Source organism: Rattus rattus, chromosome 9, assembly GCF_011064425.1.
Source record: "Rattus rattus isolate New Zealand chromosome 9, Rrattus_CSIRO_v1, whole genome shotgun sequence".
In the NCBI taxonomy this organism is placed as follows: Eukaryota; Metazoa; Chordata; class Mammalia; order Rodentia; family Muridae; genus Rattus; species Rattus rattus.
Window position 1 is genome coordinate 83,311,799 of NC_046162.1, and position 17,556 is coordinate 83,329,354.

The 17,556-nt window shown below is 43.8% G+C and overlaps 1 protein-coding gene and 2 non-coding genes across 3 annotated transcripts in view; all 3 read right to left on the bottom strand.

Moving 5' to 3' along the window:
• The window catches only part of Tex14 (testis expressed 14, intercellular bridge forming factor), a 95,603-nt gene that overhangs the window by 67,769 nt on the left and 10,278 nt on the right, over positions 1 to 17,556 (bottom strand). Inside the window, exon 2 of the mRNA XM_032913928.1 lies at positions 1,388 to 1,502. Within this exon, the coding sequence (XP_032769819.1) occupies positions 1,388 to 1,502 (115 nt within the window). The remainder of the gene's footprint in view (positions 1 to 1,387; positions 1,503 to 17,556) is intronic.
• On the bottom strand, positions 3,141 to 3,355 carry LOC116910755. Its single transcript, XR_004389266.1, has one exon. It is a non-coding gene; the product is annotated as a small nucleolar RNA U3 (small nucleolar RNA).
• On the bottom strand, positions 12,533 to 12,747 carry LOC116910757. Its single transcript, XR_004389268.1, has one exon. It is a non-coding gene; the product is annotated as a small nucleolar RNA U3 (small nucleolar RNA).

The window sequence follows — 17,556 nt, forward strand, 5'->3', positions numbered from 1 at the left end:
AATTTTGCCAGGCATGGTGGTGCACACTTTTAATCCCAACACTCCAGCAACAGAGGTGAGCAGATCTCTGTGAGTTCAAGGCCAATTTGGTTTACATGGCAAGCTCCAAGGGATACATAGTAAGACTCTGCCTGGAAAAACAAACAGAAAACCAGGAAAAAAAAACCCTGTGTTTCTGTGTAAGTTTTTTTAAAAGCTACAACAGCATTGTCATCTTACAAAGCTATAGGGACCTTGAAAATGAGCTGGATGTAGTAGCCACACCTTTAATCCCAGCACTGGGGAGGCAGAGGCAGGCAGACCAGGATTCAGGGCCAGCCTCAGCTGCATCAGACCCTCCCTACAGACAGACAGGCAGAGAGGCTTTGGCAGGTGAAGGTGCTTGCTGCTAAGCCTGTCCACCTGAGAATGACATCACACTCCCAGGTCCAACATGGTAGAAGGAAAGAATCAACTTCCCAAGGTGTCCTCTAACCTACACACACACACACACACACACACTAGTGAAGAAATAAAGTTTCACAGATGTGAAAAGCAAAGCTGTAAAAACAAGGCTTTGATAAATACATCTGGTGGTCAGGATGCCTGTGACAAACTTGTGACCTTTCTGAGAGATTCATCTGACGTCAGGATGCCCAGTGATGTGAAAAAGTATTGGTGATCAAGATTCTGACTAAGCTGATTAAGCAATAACAACTGTTCTCGGAAAGACCCCCTACCCCTGCCTGTGGTGAATCCTGAGAACAACCGCAAGATGTCATCCTGACCCTGTCCAACCACCCAGTTCATCCCCTCTCTAAGAGACGTGCCAACTTAGCCCTTTCCCAGTGATTCACCAAGGCCCGGTGTAGGGCTGGATGAGGAAAGTCATCAACTGAGCCAAGAACAGTCCCTTGAGCAGGCCAGCCAATACCTGACCAGATCCTTTGTCCCGTGTACCACCAATGAGAATAAGCCAGCTAACCCTGCTGCTGAAGTCTGCCCTCTGTAACAAATAAAAGTTGTGTGTTTTTTGGGTTCGGGGTTGCCTCTCCCTGCGTGGATGAGCAACCCCACGTACATGGATTAACAACCTTATACCCTCATGCTATTGCAGCGGTCACTTTGTCAATCTGTGCTCTGTGGGTTGTGCTCCTGAGATAAGGCCACTATGGGGGTCTTACAACACTAGCTCACTTGGAAATAAGATGTACAAGAATATTTTTTAAGCTTAGCACACTCGTAGAGCCTGACACAGTGGCTGACATCTGCAATCCCAGGACTCTTGAAGGCTGAGAGGTGGTTCAATGTGTGTTCCCAGACAGGCTGGGCTAAGACTCTGACGCAAGAAAAATGATTTTTTAAAGCATATTCTTTGTTTTCTAGAAACTGATATTACTGTACTTACTGATTTGGATCTGATCCATAATCCACCAGAACATCGACTAATTTCACATAGCCCAGTAATGCTGCAACGAAAAGTGCCGACTGCCCCAAAGTGTTAACTGCATCGACACAGACTCCTGGAAAACAAATACAGATCAGTGTAAACATCACAATCATCCTGCAAGGGAACTGGTGAAATCTTATCGGGGGAAATTTTTGTTTTCAAGTTTTATATTTGTGTGTGGATGGTGCATTAAAAGGCCAGAAGAGGACATCCCATTCCCAGGAGCTGGAGTTACAGGAGGCTGTGAGCTAGGAACCCACCCTCTTACCTACCAAGGCATCTCTGCAGTCCCATGTGCTTTTGATTTGTGAAACAAGGTCTCAGATAGTCCAGCCCAACCTGAAATTCCTGATCAATCAAGTGCTGGAATTACAGGCCTGTATCAGTACATTACACAGGAAAAATCTCTAACTTTTCTGCTATTTACTTAATTTGTTTATTTAAAATAAAAGCCCTTGGGGCTTAGGGATTTAGCTCAGTGGTAGAGCGCTTGCTTTGCAAACCGCAAGGCCCTGGGTTCGGTCCCCAGCTCCAAAAAAAAAAAAAAAAAAAAAAGAAAAAGAAGAAATAAAATAAAAGCCCTATAGGAATTGGAGAGATGGATCTGTGGTGATTAACAGCATTGGATGCTTTTCTAGAAGGCTGGGGTTTGGTTCCCAGAACCCATACGGTCAGTCACAACCCTTTTTAACTCCTATTTCAAAGGATCCAATGACTTCTCTGGTCTCCTAGGGCACTGCCTCCAACATAGTGCACAAACATGCATGCAAACAAGACTCCCATATACATAAAATAAAATAATGCATAAAAATAAGCATTTTTTAAAGGCAAATGTTTGTGTGTCCAGGCTGGCCTGGACTCTAAGGTTCTCCTGCCTCATCGTACAAAGTAACTGGTATTGGGGAGAAACTGGAAGAAAGAACCTTTCATAGGCAGGAGGATCGCTGCACACTATATATACTAGCCTGAGATACCGTTTAAATGGAACGGGGTTTCTCTTTGTAGTCCTTCTGTCCTGGAATGAACTCTGTAAACCAGGGTGGCCTCAAACTCGGAGATCAGCTGGGCTATACTTCTAGATTGTGCCACTACTGGTAACCTAGCTTCATTCATATAAATTACAAAACAAAACAACAAAAAACTTGTGACTGCAAGGTAGTTCATCTGACAAAGGCATCGACTACCAAGTCTGACAAATTGAATCATCCTTATCCATGTCAGGCAGAATCAACTTCTGCCAATTGTCCTCTGGCTTTTACACTTGAGCTGTGGCAAGCATATCCTCCCACAAATACACGAAATAAAAACTCTGACCTTTTGCGGGCAGAGTCGAGTTTTCTTGTTTGTTTTATTCCACACTGCAGGCTCACCAAGGCTGCCCTTGAACTCAGTCAGATTCACCTACTTCTGTCTGCCTCTAGAGCACTGGGTTTATATAGGGTTTTTGTTATAAGTGTGTTGAGAACTGAATTCTTAGGCCACAAGTACAGGGTGGTTTTAAGTTCAAATCTAACTTCAATACTTTCTACTTTAACTTGCTGGCTTTCCCATCAATTTATAAGGCATACATTTTTATCCTCACTATGCTAAAGGAAAAGAGAAATACCAAGTAAAGCCATAGAGGACTGAACAGTCTTAACAAGAACAGAAAAAGATTATAGAAAGGGCGAGTGCACATCTTCCTTTTAAAACCGTAAAAATGAGACCGAAGTCCACTCAGACTGCGTTCCCTCCCTCTTACCCTCCCGAAGGAGAGAAGAACGATCATCAATGGCAAGAGGCAGCTGCACAGATGCAGCACCTAGAGCCGGCTTCACGCTCAGGAGGGGACGCTATGTCTCGTCCTCGTGGTTTCGGGTGCTCTACACAGTCAGAGAAACTTCTCTAGTAACGAACTATAGAAATGATCCCTGAAAGTATAGTCTTAACTCCACCCAGCCGCCATCGCCGCACTGCACCAAGCGCCCTCACATCTTAGTCACGGCGACTTCCGCCGAGACGCCCCATGTTCTCCGTGTCGCCGCCGCTTCCAGACACCACGGCGGCCCACACGGACACATGTTCTCTGACCGACTGACACCTCTCCATACGGAGTCCACGAGGCATTTTGACTCGCTAGTGTCCCTACACTAGGCAAATTGTCACCACGATTAGCATACGGTCGCCGAGTAGCCAATCGGCTTACAGTCCTCTCCTGTCCCGTCCCACTTCCGCCTGAGACGGGTCTTGCGTCCGCTCTGCGGCAGCGTCCGCTGGTTTGGACTTCTGGCTCAAGTCAGAGGTGAGGAACAACCGAAAAACCACATGGGACTATGGCAATTCAAAAATGCAAACTATTTAGTTTGACTTGCACCATTTTTAATTTAAAAACAAAAAAGTTTTGTTATTTCAGATAGAGTTTCCCTATGTAGCCCAGACTGGCTTCGAACTTAAAAAGTGATCTACATGCTGCTGAACTTCTGAATGCTGGGAAGAGTACACTACCAATTCTAGCCTCTGTTTGTTTGTTCTTGAGACAGGATTTAACTATGGCATTCTGTGTAGACCAGGCTGGCATTGAACTCACAAAAATCTGCCTACCCCTATCTCCCAAGTGCTGGGATCAAAGGCCTGGGCCAAAATGCCCAGTCTGGCTTCTATTTAATAAATTTTACCGTGTAATCAAAGTACGAGAAATAAAGCTGGGTATAATTGCACACTTGGTGAGACTAATTGCCCTGATGGACAGAAAAGAGCCTGGGTTCCCCAGGAGGTGTTACAGGTGTTTGTGTGGGGGTGCTGCAACCACCTGCAGGCAAACTGCAGGAACTATAAATGGCCTTCTGTTCTAGTAAGATCTCAAGTACTAGACCAGGCATAATAACACACTCATGTAATCCTGGCGCCTAGAGTGAAGAGGCAGCATGGCCCTGAACAAAAAAGGAAAGAAAAGAAAAGAAAATGGCTAGAGATCCAGTACAGTTCTGACCTATCATGCACAAAGGCCCAGGTTATATTCCCAGCACTGAAACCAGAAAAACAAAACAAAACAAAACAAACAAACAAACAAACAAACAAAAAAACAGTGGGGCAGTGGTGGTGGCACACCTTTAAAACCGGCACTGGGGTGGTGGAGGCAAACAGATCTCTGTGAGTTTGAGGACAACTTGGTCTACAGAGCCAGTTCCAGGACAGCCAAGGCTATGCAAAGAAGCCATGTCTCAAAAAACCAAAACCAAACAAAAAAGCTGTTAATATATAAAGAACCTAATAAAGTGGTCAAAAGACATTATTAGCTGGGTATGAGTGACACACACCTTTAACCCCAGCACTCAGGAGGCAGAGACAGGTGGGAGTTCCAGGCTAGCCTGGTCTACATACTGAACTCAAAAACAACCCAAGGCTGAATAATGAAGCACTGTCTCAAAAAAAAAAAAGGTAAAAGATTCAAATACCTACTCCTTCAAGGCAAGACCTTATGTTCTCCATTCCCTGGTCCCAGTCTATTAATTCAGTTCCCACAGCTTGGCAGGAACCCAGACATGGCAGCTGTGGCACTGAGGTACTTTCAGCATGACTAGTGGTCACTGGAGTGATCACGGCCTAATTAATGGCAACTTAACTTGGGGAAAGAGAAGGGGCTGAAAGTTAAATTGATTACCAGTGGCCAATGGTTTAATCAATCATGTATGAAATATCCCTTATAAATTTGTTTAAAGGGTCCTAGCATGCTGGCACACACCTTTAATCCCAGCCAGCACTCAGAAGGCAGAGAAGTAAATGGACCTCTTTGACTTCAAGGCCAGCCTGGTCTACATAGAAAGTTCCAGGCCATTACCTGACATCAGTGAGAGGGAGGGAGGCTTGATGCCCCAGCATAGGGGGATGCTAGAAGGGAGAGGAGTGAGTGGGTGAGTGGGTGAGTGGGTGAAGGAGCACCCTCATAGAGGCAAAGGGGAGTGGGGATAAGGGGAATGGGATGGAGTATTGTGAGAAGCATCCAAGAAGGGGGATATCATTTGAAATGTAAACAAATAGGGGAGATGGGGAGAGGGGAGAGGGGAGGAAGGGGAGAGAGGACTGGAGAGAGGAGAGAGGGAGAAAGAGAGACAGAGACAGACAGAGACAGGGCCTGCTGGCATGGGCTTTTGAAGCATCAAAGCCCATCCCTAGTGACATACTTCTTCAAACAAGGCCTCATATCCTAGTCCTTGTAATCCAAATATATATTTACATTCAAATATATGGGCCTATGGGGACCATTCTTACTCAGACCACCATACAACCCATCATTAAAAGGATAACTGAGAATCTAAGTGTAGTAGTTCTTGCCTGTAATCTCAGCATTTAGGAAGCTGAGGAAGGAGGATCTGACACCCAGGAACAGCATGGAGGAAGGAGAGAACTGACCCCTACAAGCTGTCCTCTGACCTACATATGCACGTGCATACTCAGATACACAAAGGTCCATGCAAAAATAAATGGAATAAAACTTAAGCTGAGGGGTTGAGGATTTAGCTCAGTGGTAGAGCGCTTGCCTAGCAAGCGCAAGGCCCTGGGTTCAGTCCCCAGCTCTGAAAAAAAAAAAAAAAGAAAAAAAAAGAAAAAAAAAAAAAAACTTAAGCTGAAAAACCAGAGATCAGAGAGACGACTGAGCAGCTAAGAGCACCAGCTACTTTTCAAGAGGACACAGATTCTATTCCCAGCACCTAAATGGTGGCTCACAACCATCTAACTCCAGGAACTGACCCATCTTCTCCTCCATGGGCACTACATGCATATAGTACATATACATACATGCAGTCAAAATACCATCCACATAAAACAAAGAGTTGAAAAAAATAAAATAGAATTTTATTTAGAATCTGTGATTCTAAAAATAACTGTGTCCCTGAAAGCTAAAGGTAAGCACAGGTTTGCCTCTGCTAAGTAAGTACCTGACTGAGTCTGGCAATCGGTAGATCTTAGCAGCTACTGAAGTAACTGCCCTAATTTGACTTTTTCCCTTTTTTAAAGCAAACTGATTGGCTGTCTGGCTGTCTGGTTGGTTGGCTGATTGGCTGTCTGGCTGTCTGGTTGGTTGGCTGATTGGCTGTCTGGCTGTCTGGTTGGTTGGCTGGTTGGTTGGTTGGCTGTCTGGCTGTCTGGTTGGTTGGCTGTCTGGCTGTCTGGTTGGTTGGCTGTCTGTCTGTCTGTCTGGTTGGTTGGCTGGTTGGTCGGTTGGTTGGTAGAGATATGGTCTGGCTATATAGCCTTGGCTGTCCTCAAACTGGAAGCATCTTCCTATCTCTGTTTCCTGAGTGCTAGAATTACACCCAGCCAAGAAATAGGTCACTGCAACTGTGGCAGAGAGAATGAGTGACTGAAATCCAGGTTTCGGTAACAGAATCTTTTGGACTTTATACAGTGTTTATTTTACTTGTTGAGGGCAGGGTTGAACCAAGGCTTTCCCTGAAGTCCTGGTATATAAAAAAGGGAACACAGCTACTTCTCAAAATCAGAAACAGCCTGGCAGATCCAGTAGCAGCCTGGGGCCAGAACCTTGGGAACTTTCCCCTGGTGTCCTAATGTATATAGAAGGACCGTAGTTCCTTCTCTAAGACCAGGAATATATTTGGCAGAACCTTAATGGCTGGGGCCTGTGGGGAGGAATCAGGAAGTTGTAGTTTTGAATGTTGAGACCCATTCTCTTCCCACTGTATAGGGCCACAGTCATCAATCAGTTCCAACTTCTGTGCTGCTCTTGAGTGGCCCTGTGTTTCCTCTGTGTAACACTGCTTAATTAGCTTTCGCTACCTTTGTCCCAGTGTGTGACGGAGTCTGCCGACTCTGCCCAGTTCTCCCTGGAAATAGGAGATAAGCATGCTTTACTTCTAAGTAAGTTTGTTCCCATAAGATACAGCTTGTGAAAGGCCTTCTGATCCCAAACTTTCTTATCTTTTTCTGATCTCCTGGTGCTCTCATGACCCTGGCATTGAAGATGACCCTCTTGCTAATCCAGGTCAACTTGTTATAATTTTTGAAATTTTAAAATAAAGCTAATTGCAGCTGGGCGGTGGTGGCACACACCTTTAATCCCAGCACTCAGCAGGCAGAAGCAGAGGGATCTCTCTCTGAGTTCTGAGTCAGCCTGGTCTACAGAGTGAATTCAAGGCTATACAGAGAAACCCTGCATTGAAAAATCAGTAGATGGATGGATGGATAAAAAGTTAACTTCTTCTTTGCTGTATCAAGGATTAACGATATTAACTGGTAACTGCTAAAGGCCTGCCACATACCCAGTAGGATTCTGAATGCTTCACATGAGATAAATATAAATAATCATCACCTCAGTTTTGTAAGAATCTGAGCTTAAAGAAACTAAATAACTGATTTCACTAAAATGACAAGTGTTAAATAGAACCATAGGCTAGGTGTGGTGGCACATGTCTGTCATCTCAACACTTGGGAGGGAAAAGAAGCAGAATCTAGGTATCAAGCTTAGCATCAAATACATAGGAAGTTGTAGAACATACGAACACACACACACACACACACACACACACACACACACACATACACACAACAGCGTGCGAGCAAGCTGGTAGATCATAAAGTGTGAAAAACCTGCATCTTGACAATTATCTATTTCTCCTAAGTGCTAAGCATTATTTCTAAGTATTAAGTTTACAGAATCAGAGGCACAGAGGTGTGTAAATGTCTCTACTCAAAACCATACCACATCAGTATAAAAGAGAGAGACAAATATACAACAGAATGCCAGATTTTTGGTTGTGTCTGAAGACAGCTGCAGTGTACTTATATAGAATTAAATAAATACATCTTTTCAAAAAGAAAAAAGAAAACAAAGGTTGAAACACAGAGACTTGGCATCTAGAGTTCAGTAGAGAAGGCCTCTCTCTGGAGGTTTCATTTAAGCCAAAACTTGACTGATTGAAAAGTAGCCATCCGGGGCTGCAAAGCGACGGACAGACAGACTCCCAGGTATCAGGAAGCTCACAACTGACTGTAACTCCAGCCCCAGTTCTGACGCTCCTCTGCTCCGTCCTCCCCCTCCCCTGCAATTTTAAAAGCTCTCAGATGATGATGTCATGCATTTTATTCAATGTCAAGTTCTATACAAGAGAACAAGATAGTAGAAATCTAGAGAGCCAGACTTAGAAGGAGAAGATGAGAAGGAAGTGGCCAGCAGGAACTAAATAAAAACTTCCAGAGCGAGTTTTCTAAGCTGGGTCCACAGGTGGTTCTATCTTGCCCCAAGGGAGGACTGAAAACTAAACTTTTAGGGAACATCTACCACTAAGCACTCTGCGGCAACTAGTTTCATGGAGACATATGTTTTTTTTTTTTTTTTTTTTTTCCTTTTCGGAGCTGGGGACCGAACCCAGGGCCTTGCGCTCGCTAGGCAAGCGCTCTACCGCTGAGCTAAATCCCCAACCCCTGAGACATATGTTTAATTCCCTTGCCAGCACTGAAGTAATTCTGTAGCCTAAGCAGGCTTTGAACCTGTGCTCTTTCTGCCTTAGCCTCCAGAATAAATAGGCCTGTACCACCACCTCCCAATTCCTTGGTTTGATACAGAGCCCTAACTACATAACTTAGGCTAGCGGGGAGCTCTGTTTGTAGCCACAGTTGGCTTTGAATTTAAGACCCTCTTGCCTTAGCATGTACCACCATACAAATCCATTTTGAGACTTGTCACTGAGAGGTGTGAAGCTGTAGATAGCAGTTCTGAGGCTGGCACAAGGCATCTATCTCTGAGAGACACCGTGCACTGGGCATGCTAAAGAAATGGAGAGGGGTTGGGGATTTAGCTCAGTGGTAGAGCGCTTGCCTAGGAAGCGCAAGGCCCTGGGTTCGGTCCCCAGCTCCGGAAAAAAAAGAACCAAAAAAAAAAAAACCAAAAAAACAAAACAAACAAACAAACAAACAAAAACCAAAAAACAAAAAAAAAAAAAACCAGAAATGGAGAAATTTCGACTATTCTATAAGGTGAGTTCCTATGACTCATTTGGGTGGGTGTAGGGTGAAGGAGACTTCAAAGGTAACATATGGGGGACTTATATCTCCAAGTGGCAGGGGTGCTTGCTTAAAGACAAATTTCTAATTGGGGGACAGATTTCTAACCTTTTCAGAATGGGAAAAAGGATTACTGAACTACTGTAGTTTCTTAATCTAACTTAATCCTTAAAGCAACCCCACATTACACTGTTACTACATGAATCTAATTTACAGAAAAACAAATTCAGGCTGAGGAACTGTTGAAGGTTTACCAGCTAGTAAATAAGCAAAGTAAAATTATCAGCCAGAAGTAACTCCTCACCAAAGCAATCCCACACACAACACACTTTGTAGAAAATAATAGAAGGAAAGACAGCAAATTAACTGCCAACACTACAACAACAGCAGCAGCAGCAGCAGCAGCAGCAGCAAAGCCAGACATTAGCTAATGCTTCTGACATCAACACTCAGGAGGCTGAGGCAAAGACTGCCACTTCAAGGCCAGCCTAGACTGCACAAGTAGACGGACCTACCTACCTACCTACCTACCTACCCACCTTCCCTCCCTCCCTCCTCCCCTCCCCCCTCCCTCTTCTTCCTTTGTTATTTCCTTTCTTTTTAAATTTCCTTTCTTCAAGATGGGTTTCACCACAGTCCTGGAACTCACGCTATAGCTAAAGCTAGCCTTGAACTCACAGAGATCTGTCACTTCTGCCTTCTGAGTACGGAGAACGAAGGCATGCACACCTTTCAAACAATGTAATATGAACCACTCAGACACGTTCTCTCCCTCTCAGTGGTTTCCCAAAGGAATAGCCATCAAATGTAAATGAGCACAGCAGTGAGACAACACAGAGAACCAACCAACTGTGTGCTCTGTACTCTGTGCTCAGAAGAACCCTGAGTAAGAAAATGATTCTTCAGATACCATGAACACCCAAGGGCAGAGGCAGAGGATGCGCCCATAAAGATGTCCCCTTAAGTCAGTGTTTTGAAAACCCCAGCCAGCTTCACTTCTTGAAGCTTTTCTGAATTCAACTCAATTACTATTTCCTTCAGGAAATCTCAACTGACACACAACCCAGACTTGTTTAAACTGGCTTTGTATATACTTCCTGGCATTAGTATTTTAACTTTAAAGCTTTTATTACACCAGAGTTCTATGTGGTTTGTGTCAGATTAAATAGTAGAAAGACATCATAAAGATGCTCTGTTATGGGCTGGAGAGATGGTTCAGCCATTAAGAGCACTGACTGCTGCTCTTCCAGAGGCCCTGAGTTCAATTCCAGCAACCACATGGTGGCTCACAACCATCTGTAATGGGATCTGATGCCCTCTTCTGGTGTGTCTGAAGACAGCTACAGTGTACTCATAAACATAAAATAAATATATTTTAAAAAGATGCTATGGGTTGGGGATTTAGCTCAGTGGTAGAGCACTTGCCTAGCAAGCGCAAGGCCCTGGGTTCGGTCCCCAGCCCCGAAAAAAAAAAAAAAAAAAAAGATGCTATGTTATCATGATTCTTTCACACAATATATATGCAGTATCTAAGTATGGTCTTTATGCCAATATATGAGTGAAAAAGAGAAAGAGAGCAAATGAAAAGGAAACGTTGAGGCTTGTGAGTGGCTCAGCAGTGAAGAGCACGTCATGCTCTTCCAGAGGACCTGCGATTTTAGATCCTGGCACCCAGGTCAGGTGGCTCACAATTACCTGTAACTCCGGCCTTACAGAGCCTGGACCATCTTCTAGCTTCTTCATGCACTCAAACACATGAGGCATACAGACACTCAAACACATAGTAAATCTTTTAAAAATTAAAATTGAAGACAAATAATCACTGAAGGCAATCTGACCTGGTCTTGTAGGTGCTGCCAAGTCACTCTTGAGTATGCACCTTGACCTAATAGACAGATAATATTTTACCATGGTACTATCTCCTAAAAATATTACATAAATGCATTTTTAAAAGGTTTTTTTTAATCAATTTATTTTATATGTATGAGTATTTTGCCTCCATGTATGTCTATGCCAAAAAAAAAAAGAGCATCTGATGTCCTGAAACTTGAGTTACATACAGCTGTCAGCCATCATGTGAGTACTAGAAATCTGAACTAAAGTCCTACCGAAGAAAAACAGTCAGTGCTCTTAACCACTGAGCCATCTCTCCTGTGCATGATTTAATTTTTAATTAACCTATTACAAAAGACAACTATAAAACTATGGAAAAGCTTTTGTGGGGCTGGTGAGATAGCTCAGCTGGTAAAGGGACTTGCCAGGAAGCATGGTGACCTGAATTCAATTCCAGGACCCATATAGTGCAAGGTGAGAATGGATTCCCCTAAGTTGTTCTGAGTCCTTACTGTGTAAACCAGGCTGACCTGAAACTCACAGTGTTCCATCAGTATCTACCTGTACTGGAACTGTGGAATGGTGACAACTTTGTTGCTCTTACGTCTGTCTTTTGAGACAGGATTTCTCTTGTGTAGCTCTGGCTTTCCTGGGACTCAATTTGTAGACCAGGTTTGCCCTCAAACTCACGGAACTACCTACTTCTGCCTAAGTGCCTCACTGAAGAACAAAGCCTACTTTGATTTTTTTTTTTTAAAGCATAAATTTTTTTTTTAAAGATTTTTTTTTTTATCTATTATATATAAGTACACTGTAGCTGTCTTCAGATACACCAGAAGAGGGCATCGGATCTCTTTACAGATGGTTGTGAGCCACCATGTGGTTGCTGGGAATTGAACTCATGACCTCTGGAAGAACAGTCGGGTGTTCTTAACCACTGAGCCATCTCTCCAGCCCAAAGCCTACTTTGAAAATCACACTGCAACTTTAAAAGACAACTATCTTTTAAGTGAATGTCTGCCTACCTGCATGTTCGTGCTCACGGAGACCAAGACAGTCAGTAAATACCACCCTGGAATTTCAAGTAGTAGTAAGTTATTTTATACAAGTGTTAGGAAAAAGTTACCAGTGACCTAAAAACACTTTCTGCTACAAGGATGCTAACAGAGCTCTTCATGGGTACTAACATGGTAAACTTAAAACAATAAATCCAAAACAGATATCCTGAAGGCTACAATATGATCTTGCTTTACAACCATAATTGTGTGAGAAACCACTCAGACTGCGTTCCCTCCCTCTTACCCTCCCGAAGGAGAGAAGAACGATCATCAATGGCAAGAGGCAGCTGCACAGATGCAGCACCTAGAGCCGGCTTCACGCTCAGGAGGGGACGCTATGTCTCGTCCTCGTAGTTTCGGGTGCTCTACACAGTCAGAGAAACTTCTCTAGTAACGAACTATAGAAATGATCCCTGAAAGTATAGTCTTAACTCCACCCGCCGCCATCGCCGCACTGCACCAAGCGCCCTCACATCTTAGTCACGGCGACTTCCGCCGAGACGCCCCATGTTCTCCGTGTCGCCGCCGCTTCCAGACACCACGGCGGCCCACACGGACACATGTTCTCTGACCGACTGACACCTCTCCATACGGAGTCCACGAGGCATTTTTGACTCGCTAGTGTCCCTACACTAGGCAAATTGTCACCACGATTAGCATACGGTCGCCGAGTAGCCAATCGGCTTACAGTCCTCTCCTGCCCGGTCCCACTTGCGTCAAGCATCACTAACGGCCACACGCAGTCCGGGCCATCGCACTTCCTTTCTGCGGCGGCTCCCGCCGGTTTGGACTTCTGGCCCAAGCCAGAGGCCTTCCGTGAGGAACAAACGTGGGGAAAATACTGCAAGCCCTATAAATTCTGTCCTGTGATCAAAGAAATTCATATGAAACACATGAACGTGTCGGTACACTAGGGAAATTGAGGCAAGCGCTTTTTCCCAGATTTGAGGCCAGATTTGGTTAGCTACAAAGTGAAACCCTTGGTTAAAAACAACCCGGGGTTGGGGATTTAGCTCAGTGGTAGAGCGCTTGCCTAGGAAGCGCAAGGCCCTGGGTTCGGTCCCCAGCTCTGAAAAAAAGAACCAAAAAAAAAAAAAAAAAAAACCAAAGTCTCCAAATTCAAACTCATAATACTTTAGTTGCATACAAAGTTTGTGACATTTTAAAATACATAAACGTTGGTTATTGGAGAGATGGCATAACAGTTAAGAGCACTGGCTGCTCCTCCAGAAGACCTGTGGTTCGATTTCTAGCATCCCAAGACAGCCCACAGTTGTAACTTCAGTTCCAGGGTATCCAGACACCTTCACACAGACATACATGCAGGCAAAGCACCAGTGCACATAAAGTAAAAATAAATCGTCTTTTAAAAATATATACAGGGGTTGGGGATTTAGCTCAGCGGTAGAGCGCTTGCCTAGGAAGCGCAAGGCCCTGGGTTCGGTCCCCAGCTCCGGGAAAAAAAAAATATGTACAACTTTGCACTTTTTTCTTATGAATCTCTTCTACCTTCCCTGGTCAACCCCTGTGTGCATGTATAGATTGCAGATTAATCTTCTCAAAGATAATATAAATTGACAAGAACTTTTTTCTTCCATAGGCTATCTCTTTAGTGTGCTGATTATTTCCCTTGCTATGCAGAGCCTTTTAATTTCCTTCCATCAAGCTTGCCAATTTCCCCCCCTTCCTCCTCTAGCTTTATTGAAATGGTTTTAAATTACATTTTCTATTTCTAGGATTTTTGTTCCTTTTACCAGCTGACTTTTAAACATTTTTCACCACAGTCAGGCAGTGGTGGCACACTCCTTTAATACCAGCACTTAGGAGGTAGAGGTAAGTGGATGTCTATGGGTTCAAGGCCAGCCTGGACTACAGATAGGGTTCCAGGGCAGCTGGGGCTACACAAAGAAGCTCTTGTCTCAGGAAAAAGAAAAAGAAAGAACAAACTCATCCTCACAAATAAAATATAGTTGTCAAAGTGATATAGTACACAGAAAAAAATCTTGATTTCTGGGAAAATACATTTCTCTGCAATTATGCTAACTTTAAGCATCAATGTTTATTTTGGATTTTAGATTTAGTCTTTGAAAAAAGTGTGCTGTACATCTTTGCCACTGCTGTGTGTGTATCCAGCATCAGCATCAGGATGAAGCTGCTACTACATTAGGCTTTTATCCCTATTTCCCTGGCATATCCATCAACGTTTGTCTTTTCAGCTTGTTTACTTCCACTCAACTTTATGTTCTAGGAGGGCCTGATGCAGATGTCACTCAGTGTTATTTAACAGCTACTACAAGGTCCTCATTATGCTAAAAATTAAAGTTCTATATGGAAGCTCAGACACTTCCAGAATTGGTTTTATCTCTTACATGGGAACACACTCAAACCCAGTGGTTTGAACTGTTCTCATTTATTAATCTCTAATTCACTGAAAGGGTGTTTGTTCTTTATACACAATACCTCTAACAAACTAAAAAAAAATTTTTGGTAGCTAAATGCAAAATCAGTCCTCATGTCTTTCCTCCTTTTACACTATAAGTAAAGCTCACTGGCCAGTGAACAGCCTCTTTCTGCCAACCTCTGCCCAGTAAAGAGGATTCAGAGAAAATTATATAACCCTCGACCAGAAAAAAAGAGGGCAACAAAGGAAAATAATTGGGCTGTGTCTTGCATTCTGTGTAAGACTCCCTGACTCACTGAAGCAGTAATAACTGACTTCACTTGCTTTACTGCAATCGATGGATACGCGATCAGTCTCACCACCCCGGCAGCACTTCACTTTTGTGAAGTCTCTTTGAATGCGTCCAAATTTACCACAGGAACAGAAATGCTCATCTGAGTGGTCATGGTCACAGCCAGATGCCCCACCTTTGCCGCAACTGTAGCAGCACTGCTCTTGCTCCTTGGCAATGTAGCCACCTTTACCAAAAATATCAGGCATCCTCCTAAAGATCACAGACCTTGGCAAGATGGCCAGACTCACCACAGAAATAATAGATGCCTGGTAGAGATGAGAAAACACACTGAAACCTCTATCCAAAATAAACCACCTGTATACCACAGCTTCTTATTTTATAACCCCGACTGTCACCAATAGGGCATTCTCTGGCCCAGTAGCCAAACCATCCACACTCAAAGCCTTGATGCTCACAGCTGCAGTTAGAGCATCTGTGTTTCGGTCCCCTGCAGAGGTGGGGACTCTACCACAGGCCCTGAAGGCAGGTCTCAAAGCAGTGGCTGTGTTTTTAGCATCCCTGCTGGCGACATACACAGAATATATGGTTTCCCTAAGCTATTGAGGTATGTTCCAGGAAGTCCATGTTCTAACGTTTTAAGTATTTCCCTTTCATTTTTGTTTGTTGAGACAGGGTCTTATGTAACCCAGACTGTCTTCAAATTTGCTATTATATTCAAGGATGTCCTTAAAACCCTGATCCTCCTACTTCCTCCTACTTCCACTTTCCCAAGAGATTGAAGATAAAGAGCCACCACACCTAGCTTTTCTTCTAGAAGTTTCAGGCCTTGTATGGCTCTTTGGTCCATTTTAAATTCATTTTTGGGCAGGATAAGCTAGAGTTCTGATTAACTCTTTTACATGTGGATACCCAGTTCCCACAGCAGCAGTTTTGAAGAGGCTGTCTTTTCTCCTATGCAGTCTTTAAACAGTTCCCTAGCTCTGCGGATGTGTTGATTGACCTCCATGTCCTCTATTCCACTGGTCTACGTTATTTGTTTTTGTGTCAGTATCATGCATGCTCTTTAAAGTTAGACTAAAATTATGATTTAAAATCAAGTCCCACTTTGAGCTTTCTGTTTGGGATTGTGTGTTAATCAGGGTTCTGTAAATGATCAAATCAAAAAGATTGAATACTTATTATAAAAGAAGCTTATTAGATTGGCTTACATGGAATGTGGTTGTTGGAATAGATATGGACCCCATGGACCCCATAGACCCACGTGTTTGAATGCTTGGCCTATAGGGAGTAGCACTGTTAGGGGGTGTGGCTTTATTGGAGTGGGTGTGGCCTTATTTGAGGAAGCAAGTCACTGCTGAGGTGGGCTTTCATATTACTCAAGCTATGCCCAGTGTTGACGGTCCCCTTGTGCTGTCTTCAGAACTCTCAGCTCCTTCTCCAGCACCATGTCTGGATGCTGCCATGTTTCCCCCCGTGATGATAACGGACTAAACATTTGAACTGTAAACTGGCCTCAATTAAATGTCCTTTATAAGAGTTGCTATGGTTATGATGCTTTTTCACAGCAATAAAACTCTAAAACACATGGTATAGACTGGGTATCTGTATGGTGGAAAGGCTCAATCCACAGGACTACACATCTTCACATTCCCAATCTGTGGCTGAAGACGTGGAGGGTTCCTGGAGAGATGCTGGTCTTTGGTCCACTTGAAAAGCTAAAGAAGTGGTGCTCTGATGTCCAAGGATGGCAAGAACAACAAACAGGAACAGGGTATGTGCACTCACCCACAATGAGCAAAGACAGCATCATTGTTTTTCCCTCAAACTGCATTATATCTAGGCTACTAGGAAAGGTAGAGCCCATTCTTAAACAGGGTTTTCCCCCACCCCAATTAATCAATCATTCCAGAAGGTATCCTTACAGACCATCCAGAAGTGTCTTTCTTACTTGGTATCAGATACAATCACACACACAACTAAGATCAATCATCATACAAGGCTTTGGCTTTCCTGGTCCTCTGTGTATGTGTGATTTGTGAGATGGGGTCTCCTGTATTGCAGACTTGTGGTCTTCAGCTTGGTATATAGCTTAAGTTAACCGAGAACCTTCTGCCTCTACCCCCCACAAGTGCTGAGATAACAAGTGTTGAGGTACATTCTACCAAAAGGTCATTACTGAGAAAAACTACTGAGTACTAAATGTGGTGACACAAGTCTGTAATCTACACTTTGAGGCTGTTAGCATTTTCTCTAAGCTCCGACCCACGGTTACCTGGCAACAGCCAAGTATGCCTGACTCACTATAAAAGGGGCTGTTCCCACCCCCACCCCGCTCTCTCTTGCTCTCTTGTCTTTTTGTTCCCTCTCTGTCCTCTCATTCCCGCCCCACATGCTGCTCATGGCCTGCTTCTATTCTCCTCTCCCCAATGCCTCTCTCTCTGCTTTTCTCTGTCTCTACTACCCTCTAACTCCCCTTCCCATGCCCTGAATAAACTCTATTCTATACTACAACCTGACCTACAAATCCACCAAACATATTTCT